Consider the following 12,929-nt stretch of genomic DNA (forward strand, 5'->3'; position numbering starts at 1 on the left):
ACATTAACAATATGCATATAAGAATATCCCCTATCATTCCGGGATCCTCCTTCGGACATGATATCAATTTCGAAGTACTAAAGCATCCGGTACTTTGGATGGGGTTTGTTAGGCCCAATAGATCTATCTTTAGGATTCGCGTCAATTAGGGTGTCTGTTCCCTAATTCTTAGATTACCAGACTTTAATAAAAAGGGGCATATTCGATTTCGATAATTCAACCATAGAATGTAGTTTCAATTACTTGTGTCTATTTCGTCATACATTTATAAAAGTGCATGTATTCTCAGTCTCAAAAATATAAAGGGTAAAAAGGCAAATGAAACTCACCATACTGTATTTCGTAGTAAAAATACATATAACGTCATTGAACAAGTGCAAGGTTGGCCTCGGATTCACGAACCTATATTAATTATATATATTTATATGTTGGTCAATATTTGTATAGCAATTTAGGTCAGGTCATAGTGTAATCCTATCCTATAGCTCGAGTCTGACTCTACAGTATAGTAACATGTTATATTACTCATGCTCAATTAAGATTCTAGTAAAAGGTGACGTGTGAAACAACGTAACACAAATGGTTTCATAATCATAAAATAGTATTTTAGGTTTTTTTTTTTTTTTTTTTTTTTTTTTTTTTTTTTTTTTAGAGAAAATCAACACAAAAAGTTAACTGAAAAGTTAACAGGAAAAGTCAAAGTTCAAAGTCAAAAGTCAAAGGTTAAAGTCAAAAGTCAAAGGTCAAAGTAAAAATGAGGTCGCATGCAAATATATAATAACTTATACAAAAATGATTTTCGGTCAAACATGACTAAACGGGCCACTTCAGCTATTTTTAGAAAAATTATCGGAACTCCGATTGATAAACGGCCAAAGATAAAAGTTACACATTACCAAAAAGAGTAAGCATAAATATTACAGAAGTAAACTAAACCTAGACAACTCGTAGTTGCCAACGCGTTTTCGGCGTTTCAAAGTTAATTTTTCAGCTTTAATAAATTTACAAAAGTGACCGAGTAGCCTACTTTGGAGATTTTTAGAAAATTCCTCAAAACTCGTATTGACAAACGGTCAAAGCCTGCAAATTCTCGTTACCACAAAGATATAACATGATTTTTGGCAAGAGTAAACACATATCAGGCCGACCATGACAACTGATACAAAACTGACATTTTTAAATAAAAAAGTTTCAGCTCTTTTTAGAATTTTAAAATGTTATCAAACCGTCAACTTTGATGATTTTTAGAAAAATCGTCGAGACTCGAATTGACAAACGGCCAGAGTCGTTTGTTAGACCTTACAGCAAAGAATTCAGTGGTATTTTTTTTTTATATATGAAACAACGCAGATCAGCGAGAATTTCAGTTCCCGTTTCGACATTTCATCAAAATTTGCAAAACTTCTTTTGTCCATAACTTGACAACCGTTCAACGAAACGAGACGTGCTTTATATGAAAATTCATCTACTCGACGAGTAGAATCCAAATAACCACTTTTTATAATCCAGAAAATTAGTTCACTAATTATCGTCAGCAATTTTAATTACGAAATTAATTATGCAATTTGTTTATTTCATAACTTTCTAACCGTTACTTGGATTCAAGTGATTCTTAAACCAAAATTCAACTATTTTTCGCTAGCTTTCCAACGACATGCATATCTTATACCTTATCTCAATCGTATATGTAACTAATTCAGGAATCAACATAACCTATCTAATGGCAATATCAAAAGTACAAGCATGCATAATCCTATATACTCGAGCACTAGTCAGGGATACACTATTAGTATGTAAAAATTAAATTATGGGTACTCACATATCAATATTGAGATTCAATATTGCAGGAAAGGTACGTAAACGCAACGGAGATGATAAACACTATATTGACCTCACGAGCATACCCATGAACCATACTCAATCACCTCCATAGCTATAACCCATAATTTCCTTAATCCTATCCCACTCGAAAAAACAACTTCGAAATCACTCGGACAGCACTCCGTCGTAATATTTTATGTATACTAATAATATCTTGAGATAATACGGAGTAAATATATATATGTAAATCGATTGAGAGAGTTTAGAGAAAACTATTTTCAAGTTTCTATGAAATAATGAAACCTATTGAATTCTATTTATAATAGATTTTTGAATTATTAAAGTGAATTATTAAAGTATGAATTATTAAAGTATGAATTATTAAAGTTAAAGTAAAGTAAAAATAAAGTAAAGGTAAAGTTTAAGTATAGTAAAAGTATAAAACTATGTACGTATAATACGCGTATAAATATATATAATATTAATTTAAATCGTTATATATATTTAATAAAATAAAATATAAATATCGTTATCTTTATCATACTAGTTAAGTAATGAGTTGTCAAAAGTGGTTCTAGATATTTATAAAAGTTATATATGTTTTAATAATAAAGTTCTTTTTAAACTGAAAACGTTTTTGTACGTTTGAAACTAAATAGATCAATCGAGTCTTTATGAGATTCAATCTTCCACTATCCTTTGTCTAGTTCTCAATGATTGACAATTTGTTCATATTTATAAATCACTTTACCATTTTCCGAATATTGTTAAAATGAAAAGATTTCTCAAATCAACGTGGGCCTTTCAACAGAGACTTGTAATCATAATTCAATATATCTGATAATTCAATCATTTGATCTTATCTTCTAATTCCATTGATAAACATTTTGAAACAGATACAATCATATAAAGTATTTAATCTAATATTTTGTTTACGTTTCAAGTTATAATATATATACACATATACATATATAATCACATTCGTTTAATGGTTCGTGAATCGTTGGAACTTGGTCGAGGTTGAATGAATGTATGAACATAGTTTAAAATTTTTGAAATTTAACTTAACAAATATTGCTTATCGTGTCGGAAACATATAACGATTAAAGTTTAAATTTGGTTGAAAATTTTCGGGTTGTCACAGTACCTACCCGTTAAAGAAATTTCGTCCCGAAATTTGAGTGGAAAGGTCGTGAATGATAATAAGTATGTTTTCATGATGCATACGGGCTGAAAATTAGAGATTTATCATCAGCGAATACTTTGGATAAACAATCCATTTATATGAAGAGTACGAATGAAGGTAACATAGAAGAGTGAAATGAGTAAGTGTAGATTCATCTTATCATTTGACGTAGATATGATTGATTCCCAGATTTTAAGGGATTTGAAGAAAATCTTCTTAATAAGATTTGACTCTCCGGTAATCAAGGGAATTAGGATCCGCTTTAAATGCGATCGTCCATTTTAATTGTTCTGTCGGAGATTTTCTTATAAATTCACCTCCTTCGTTTCCTTACAACTCACACCATCTGTTGATGCATTTTATGCAAGTCCCTAGACATCTACCCACGTCCATTGCAGGTACAACAGTTTACAGGCCACCATGATTGCTCGTTATTATCCTATCCGTGTTTGTATGTGGTTACAGGAACTGCAGGAACGAGATTTAGATGTTTGACTATGTTAGAGTTAGTCAGATGTACGAGTGAAGCCTCACTAGTACGGCTGACAGGCTCATACGCATGGTTGATGCTGAGCTAAGTCACAATTACAACCTAAATGATAAGACACGAGTGAGTGATCACCCGTACGGTTGATGAAGCCAACTCGTACGTGTGATGAATGAATCGTATGGGTGTGTCAACAGCAGGGGTATATAAAGTCTTATGTTCTTCATTTTAGGTTAAGCCTCTCATTTGTTACACACACTCAGATCTAGTGAGCTCCTTCGATTCTCTCTCAGTCCAAATCACCCAGGTGGTGAATAATAGCTCTAGGTGTTGATCTAATCACACTTGATTTAGTTGTGGTTTGACTAAATTAATCAAAAAAAAAAAAAAAAAACTTAACCTATTCACTAGAGGGTTTGATTCACTTATTCTGCCATTGTGTGAGTTAAATCTGTTGATTTCTAAGTTCCTAGTCATGTTTCATCACCTTCTATTCTTTCCCCTCAACTCATATTTTAAAGTATTCATCAATATGCTCCATCCAGTTCTGATTCTCGATATACTTCTAACTTTCATATCGGTCATTCTTCTTTTTTTTCATCTACCGCCGGAAGAATCTATTAACTTCTACTATACTCTTGGGTTTATAGTGTTCCTAGTTCTCCCGTGTCTTTATATTGCTATATGCATCGATATATATGGTTTATAATTTTTGGTTTGTCGTTGGGCTTTATATGTTCCCTTATATTTCAAAGTCTCTGCTTTTGTCTTCTATAATCATTATCATTCACAGTTAATGCTCTCTTTTATTTGCTGCAATTTATACCCCAATTTCTATTTCGGAGTTTTGTCCTTTCGTTTCTTCTTCTTGCGATTAAGCACCGCTTGTAATGGTCCAGAATTCACAGATATGAATTTTGAAATGAACATTGTTATTGTTCTAGGAAGGAAATTGTGATGGCACGATCTTGACTTGTCAAATTACTAAAATACCTTGGAAAAGGCCGAATCATCAAGAAATATTTTCTTGATATTTTAGAGGTTAAATAGAATACAAGAGTCGTATAACATGGCACATGATGATGTTACGATCTGTGAATCATCACGTTCCATTTAGAAACTCAGCATGACTTACTGTAATATAATCACATTGATCAAGTGTCATTATATTATACTAATTCATGCTTCAGTTCCCAACACTACTTCAAAATATTCCTATTTTAAACTTGAATGTTTCAGAATTTAGAAACTAAAATAGTTTCTTTTATGATGTAATACAGATAGCGCGAAGAGGTAAATGATTTCAAATAAGAAAAATTAAGAAAATATCTTCAGAAATATGGAGGATATTTATAATGAAAGATATGATGATATTTTAGAATTTCTAATATCAGAGGATGATGAAGAATATTTTCCGCAGGAGTTTAGAGTCAGGAGCAAGGTATTCGTTAATGACTTCAGCATATACTGAATTATTTGGATCCTTTGAAGTCAGGTTCAGTCTTTGTAATTTGTCCACAGCCTCCTTCCTACTTTGCTCAATCCGTTTTCCAGTTCCAAGACTTCTCTTTTTCTGCGCTTTGCCAGCACACCTATTCATTATCATCAAACTTTTACTGTTAAGGTCGTTTATAGTTTTTTTGCTGTTCATCAGTATTTTTCCATTTTCGGAGAACCAATTCGTAGTTCGAAGTGTTTTTCAGAATCTTCACATTCAAATTAAGTCCAGAAGATAGACGTTATATATACACATATAACTGTTGGCGTAGACATGCTGCGAGATTTCAAAATACTGATTGCTAATTCCCAATGATTCGTATGGAAATTCTCATTACAAGATGCGAATGAGTAAATGATGGGGTTTCAATGAATAATTATAATGACTTTTTGGAGAGGCTAAAGTCAAAGGGTAATGAAGTTGTTGATACATCTGTTAATAATGTGGTGAAATGTAAAAGGTTCCCTGGTAACGATGGTGTATATCTCAAGGTTATAATAAGGTTAGTCTGACTGAAAAGTCGAAGTTGACTTGCTGGAGCTGTGACAAAACTGGCTACTTTGAATAGGAGTCGCAAAGTTATTTTTGCTAATAAATGCTAAAGAATCTGACGCGGATACGTTGTTTAAACTTTTACTTTGGTTTCAAGAGTTTTTCGGGTACATAACTGTGGGTAACATGTGGTTGGATCATCATCTCGATTGCTCATCATTCGAAGTGTCTTCAGAAATTTTCGAAGGGTTTGAACACAGATTGTAATCGTTAACATACATTTGATGTTCTAACACAGTTTTGAAGTCAAAATATAGCTTGTGAAAGATGTAAGGATCTTAAAGTGATGATTTTGGTCATATCTCAAGTTGAATTTTGAGATTTCAAAATCAGAATATGTAATTAAATTTTGAATGAGTATGGTTGTTTTGATTTCTATAAAAGAATGTATATTGTTGTGAAAGTAGGGAGTATAATGGATGATTTGCTGAATCAGATTCGAAGAATGTAATATATTAATTGTGAATTTATATATCTCTCGGGTATTACCTACCCGTTAAAAAAAATTTCACAATTAATATTTTGTACAAAAGAATTTTATTACAGTCTTTATGAAAATATATATATGTATATTTTCTTCAGATGTAACATAGATTTAATGAGTTAATGTTAAATTAAACTCATTTGATTTACGGTTGAAACTAAAATTGAATAATCCCTAAAGGCTTTAAAAAGTACATAACTTTTATGCAGTATTTCTTTAATGACATTGAAATTATGAATCAATACTTCGTTATTTGTTGATGTATGATATTCGGTTCGTGGAATTCTTGTGAATTTCGCAAAGTACGAATGATGTTATCTGAAAAGTTTCGGGTACATCGATGATGAAAGTGTAAAATCAAATATATACTTGATTTATTATGAATTGGAATTTGTTGAATTGCGACAGAGATTGTAGTTAACGCTGGTTAAGTTGCGGCCGAAGGACGTACATTATTGCATATTTGTAATATGAATTAACCGAGTAGTTAAGATTCACACACAATAGCTTAGCACGGGAAGATTTATTTTTATTTCAAAATAAATAAAATATACATATAATTTCTTCAAAGGGAATGAGTTAATTCTTCATAACTCGTTGATACAATATACGGGTTATTGATTCGTAATGATGTCCATAGTGATTCTTGAGCTGACGGAGTTTGTGATGTTATAGGTGTTGTTGATTCTGATGTTGACTGTACTGATGATGCTGGTAACGCTGACGGTACTGTTGATGCTGTTGGTAAAACAAGTTTAGCTTGTTAATCACACACCATTTTTGTCAGGGTTTCTACTCTTCCTTCTATCATTTTGGTTCGCTTAACTGATTTATGGTTAAGGTTAGATTAGATAATCTCTAAGACTTTAGAGATTACATAATCTGTGCGGAATGTTTCTCCAATGAAGTTATGAATTAATACTTCGTCGGTTATTGTTGTTGGTATTCCTTGATATCTACAGGGCGTATGACATTGGTGCTCGTGGGACAGAGTGTAAAGTTGAGGTTTACGACGTGGTTGTGGTTGGGGTGGTAATGGTACTATTGGCGTTGATGATGGTGTTACTGGTTATACTGCTGATGCTGCTGCTGGTGTTTGTAATCTCTGCACCATATTCTCCAAAGCCACTACCCGAGCGCGAAGCTCGTTGACTTCTTCTATTACACCGGGGTGATTGTCGGTTCGGACGAGCGGATAAATAAAATCTAAAATTTGATGTAATATATAATTGTGACGAGATACTCTGGAAATGAGCGAGAAAATGGTGTTTCGGACAGGTTCGCCGGTAAGTGCTTCAGGTTCTTCGTCAAGAGGGCAATGTGGTGGATGGAAGGGATCACCTTCTTCTTGTCTCCAATGATTGAGGAGGCTACGAACCCATCTCCAATTCATCCAGAATAGGTGATGACTGATTGGTTGATGTATTCCGGTCACACTGCTTTCGGAGCTGGAGTGGGATTCCATTTCGAAATCCGAGGAACTTGAATTAATGATGAATTCCATTTCGTACGATTGAATAAGGATTTTTTTTTCGATATGAAATGATTTTCGGTTATCGGATGGTATTCTAATTACATAGAATATCCATATATATAGAACAAAAGATTTCGTAAATTACGGAGGAATTTACGGGATATATCAGGCAACGTTTACAGTAATAGATACGATAAGATATGATTTAGCAGATACGCTAAGATATGAATTTTTGTCTATACACTATTCATGCAATCAATGCAGCAAGACGTGGCTTAGACTAAAAATGATAAGCAGGTAATTTCCTGAGGATGATAAGTAGTTAATTTTTGACACAAAATGATAAGCAAAACTATTGACATGCAGACACGGTCGAAGTCCAGACTCACTAATGCATCCTATCGACTTATCTGTTAGACACACTAATGCAGACCTGGTTCGCTAAGACCACCGCTCTGATACCAACTGAAAGGACCCGTTCATATACATTATAAACGATTCACAATAGTTGATTACATTGCGAGGTATTTGACCTCTATATTATACATTTTACAAACATTGCATTCGTTTTTAAAAGACAATCTTTCTTTACATCGAAAATTGACAGGCATGCATACCATTTCATAATATCCACTATCCAACTATAAATTGATTTAATAATAATCTTTGATGAACTCAATGACTCGAATGCAACGTTCTTCGAAATATGCTATGAAAGACTCCAAGTAATATATTTAAAATGAGCAAATGCACAGCGGAAGATTTCTTTAACACCTGAGAATAAACATGCTTTAAAGTGTCAACCAAAAGGTTGGTGAGTTCATTAGTTTATCATAATCATTTATTTCCATCATTTTAATAGACCACAAGAATTTCATTTCCAGTTCTCATAAATATAAGTTCCATGCATAGAGACAAAAATAATCATTCATATGGTGAACACCTGGTAACCGACATTAACAATATGCATATAAGAATATCCCCTATCATTCCGGGATCCTCCTTCGGACATGATATAAATTTCGAAGTACTAAAGCATCCGGTACTTTGGATGGGGTTTGTTAGGCCCAATAGATCTATCTTTAGGATTCGCGTCAATTAGGGTGTCTGTTCCCTAATTCTTAGATTACCAGACTTTAATAAAAATGGGCATATTCGATTTCGATAATTCAACCATAGAATGTAGTTTCAATTACTTGTGTCTATTTCGTCATACATTTATAAAAGTGCATGTATTCTCAGTCCCAAAAATATAAAGGGTAAAAAGGCAAATGAAACTCACCATACTGTATTTCGTAGTAAAAATACATATAACGTCATTGAACAAGTGCAAGGTTGGCCTCGGATTCACGAACCTATATTAATTATATATATTTATATGTTGGTCAATATTTGTATAGCAATTTAGGTCAGGTCATAGTGTAATCCTATCCTATAGCTCGAGTCTGACTCTACAGTATAGTAACATGTTATATTACTCATGCTCAATTAAGATTCTAGTAAAAGGTGACGTGTGAAACAACGTAACACAAATGGTTTCATAATCATAAAATAGTATTTTAGGTTTTTTTTTTTTTTTTTTTTTTTTAGAGAAAATTAACACAAAAAGTTAACTAAAAAGTTAACAGGAAAAGTCAAAGTTCAAAGTCAAAAGTCAAAGGTTAAAGTCAAAAGTCAAAGGTCAAAGTAAAAATGAGGTCGCATGCAAATATATAATAACTTATACAAAAATGATTTTCGGTCAAACATGACAAAACGGGCCACTTCAGCTATTTTTAGAAAAATTATCGGAACTCCGATTGATAAACGGCCAAAGATAAAAGTTACACATTACCAAAAAGATTAAGCATAAATATTACAGAAGTAAACTAAACCTAGACAACTCGTAGTTGCCAACGCGTTTTCGGCGTTTCAAAGTTAATTTTTCAGCTTTAATAAATTTACAAAAGTGACCGAGTAGCCTACTTTGGAGATTTTTAGAAAATTCCTCAAAACTCGTATTGACAAACGGTCAAAGCCTGCAAATTCTCGTTACCACAAAGATATAACATGATTTTTGGCAAGAGTAAACACATATCAGGCCGACCATGACAACTGATACAAAACTGACATTTTTAAATAAAAAAGTTTCAGCTCTTTTTAGAATTTTAAAATGTGATCAAACCGTCAACTTTGATGATTTTTAGAAAAATCGTCGAGACTCGAATTGACAAACGGCCAGAGTCGTTTGTTAGACCTTACAGCAAAGAATTCAGTGGTATTTTTTTTTATATATGAAACAACGCAGATCAGCGAGAATTTCAGTTCCCGTTTCGACATTTCATCAAAATTTGCAAAACTTCTTTTGTCCATAACTTGACAACCGTTCAACAAAACGAGACGTGCTTTATATGAAAATTCATCTACTCGACGAGTAGAATCCAAATAACCACTTTTTATAATCCAGAAAATTAGTTCACTAATTATCGTCAGCAATTTTAATTACGAAATTAATTATGCAATTTGTTTATTTCATAACTTTCTAACCGTTACTTGGATTCAAGTGATTCTTAAACCAAAATTCGACTATTTTTCGCTAGCTTTCCAACGACATGCATATCTTATACCTTATCTCAATCGTATATGTAACTAATTGAGGAATCAACATAACTTATCTAATGGCAATATCAAAAGTACAAGCATGCATAATCCTATATACTCGAGCACTAGTCAGGGATACACTATTAGTATGTAAAAATTAAATTATGAGTACTCACATATCAATATTGAGATTCAATATTGCAGGAAAGGTACGTAAACGCAACGGAGATGATAAACACTATATTGACCTCACGAGCATACCCATGAACCATACTCAATCACCTCCATAGCTATAACCCATAATTTCCTTAATCCTATCCCACTCGAAAAAACAACTTCGAAATCACTCGGACAGCACTCCGTCGTAATATTTTATGTATACTAATAATATCTTGAGATAATACGGAGTAAATATATATATGTAAATCGATTGAGAGAGTTTAGAGAAAACTATTTTCAAGTTTCTATGAAATAATGAAACCTATTGAATTCTATTTATAATAGATTTTTGAATTATTAAAGTGAATTATTAAAGTATGAATTATTAAAGTGAATTATTAAAGTATGAATTATTAAAGTGAATTATTAAAGTATGAATTATTAAAGTGAATTATTAAAGTATGAATTATTAAAGTTAAAGTAAAGTAAAAATAAAGTAAAGGTAAAGTTTAAGTATAGTAAAAGTATAAAACTATGTACGTATAATACGCGTATAAATATATATAATATTAATTTAAATCGTTATATATATTTAATAAAATAAAATATAAATATCGTTATCTTTATCATACTAGTTAAGTAATGAGTTGTCAAAAGTGGTTCTAGATATTTATAAAAGTTATATACGTTTTAATAATAAAGTTCTTTTTAAACTGAAAACGTTTTTGTACGTTTGAAACTAAATAGATCAATCGAGTCTTTATGAGATTCAATCTTCCACTATCCTTTATCTAGTTCTCAATGATTGACAATTTGTTCATATTTATAAATCACTTTACCATTTTCCGAATATTGTTAAAATGAAAAGATTTCTCAAATCAACGCGGGCCTTTCAACAGAGACTTGTAATCATAATTCAATATATCTGATAATTCAATCATTTGATCTTATCTTCTAATTCCATTGATAAACATTTTGAAACAGATACAATCATATAAAATATTTAATCTAATATTTTGTTTACGTTTCAAGTTATAATATATATACACATATACATATATAATCACATTCGTTTAATGGTTCGTGAATCGTTGGAACTTGGTCGAGGTTGAATGAATGTATGAACATAGTTTAAAATTCTTGAAATTTAACTTAACAAATATTGCTTATCGTGTCGGAAACATATAAAGATTAAAGTTTAAATTTGGTTGGAAATTTTCGGGTTGTCACACCCGCATCTCTTATTTCCGCGTCCATTCGCATATGCGCTTGAACCCTTTCTTGGAATGATCTCGTTGGTCGTCGAACCGGACGATAATTCTCCTCGAGTCCACAAAATGCACGGCCGTTGTCCTCGGTTATCATATTATTTAATATCACACATGACAACAAAATCCTTCTAATTTTGCGGATATAATACGGTCGTGCCGGACGTTGAACAATTTGCCATCGGCCTTGTAGTATTCCAAATGCTCGTTCAATATCTTTTATTGCCGATTCTTGATACCTTTTGAATTTTTTTTTGTTTCGGGTCTATCGGATTTTTGAACGACTTAACTATTGTAGACCATTCCGGGTAAATTTCATCAGCCAAATAATAACCCTTAGTAAAAGTACATCCGTTAACCGTATACGTACATGGTGGTGCTTCACCGGCTAATAACTCACTAAACAAGTCGGATTGATTTAGCACGTTGATATCATTGTTTGATCCGGCAGTTCCAAAAAACGCGTGCCAAAACCATCCATCGTACGATGCTACCGCTTCAAGCATAATTGACGGGTAACCATGGTCACCTCGTGTATAATGACCCTTCCAACGTGCCGGACAGTTTCTCCATCTCCAATGCATACAATCAATACTTCTTTACATCCCCGGAAAACCATGTATTTGTGCATGTTTAGTGGTCAAACGTTGCACATCTTGTGCAGTTGGTCGTCTCAAATATTCGGGACCGTACAAGTGGAAAATACATTTGCAAAAATTGTTTAAACAATCATATGGGGTTTGTTCACCCATATGCAAATACTCATCAAAAACATCGGCCGAAGCAGCATAAGCTAGTTGACGTATGGCGGAGGTTACTTTTTGAACAATATTAAAACCAAGTAATCCGGTAGCATCACGTTTTTGAATAAAATAACTAAAATATTTAGGAACCGGAGTTTGAGAAAAGTTCAATATACCTTGACAAATACGAAGAAATAGAGGTTTGCTCATTCGATAACGATTACGAAAATAATCGTCCGGAAATGTGGGATTGTCGGAGAAATAATCATTCCATAAAGCCAATGCACGACCCTGACGATCTCTATGTAAATATCTTCTAGGTGCTCGTGGTATTTGTTCTACTTCTTCGTTATCACTTAATTCATCTAGCGCGTCAATGGCTTCGAGTGCTCGATTCGTAGTCGTATTTCTGATCGATAATACCATATTTACGTCGGGCTCGAAGTCGGAACTCATTTTTTTGGGATTTTTTGAGAATAAAAATGATGAATTGGGTAGAAAATATGAGTAGAGAGTGTATGTTTGTGTATGTTAAAAATATGATATGGTGTGTATATATAGAGTAAAAAAAGAAAGAAAAAAAAATGGAAAAGAGCCGTTAGGAGCCGTTGGGAGAGGGAAATAGCCATTGGTGGTCATCAAACGGGTCAAAATACCCGTTTTCTTCGCCCTCAAAA

The 12,929-nt window shown here is 32.7% G+C and overlaps 1 protein-coding gene across 1 annotated transcript; it reads right to left on the bottom strand.

Moving 5' to 3' along the window:
* Positions 1-12,108: 12,108 nt before the first annotated feature.
* On the bottom strand, positions 12,109-12,678 carry LOC139854339 (uncharacterized). Its single transcript, XM_071843646.1, has one exon. The coding sequence runs from the start codon at positions 12,676-12,678 to the stop codon at positions 12,109-12,111; it is 570 nt and encodes a 189-aa protein (XP_071699747.1).
* Positions 12,679-12,929: the final 251 nt, after the last annotated feature.

Source organism: Rutidosis leptorrhynchoides, chromosome 6 (assembly GCF_046630445.1).
Source record: "Rutidosis leptorrhynchoides isolate AG116_Rl617_1_P2 chromosome 6, CSIRO_AGI_Rlap_v1, whole genome shotgun sequence".
Classification (NCBI taxonomy): Eukaryota; Viridiplantae; Streptophyta; class Magnoliopsida; order Asterales; family Asteraceae; genus Rutidosis; species Rutidosis leptorrhynchoides.

Coding starts and splice junctions, on each gene's coding strand:
- LOC139854339 (XM_071843646.1), bottom strand. CDS start 12,678: ATGGTATTATCGATCAGAAATACGACTACGAATCGAGCACTCGAAGCC.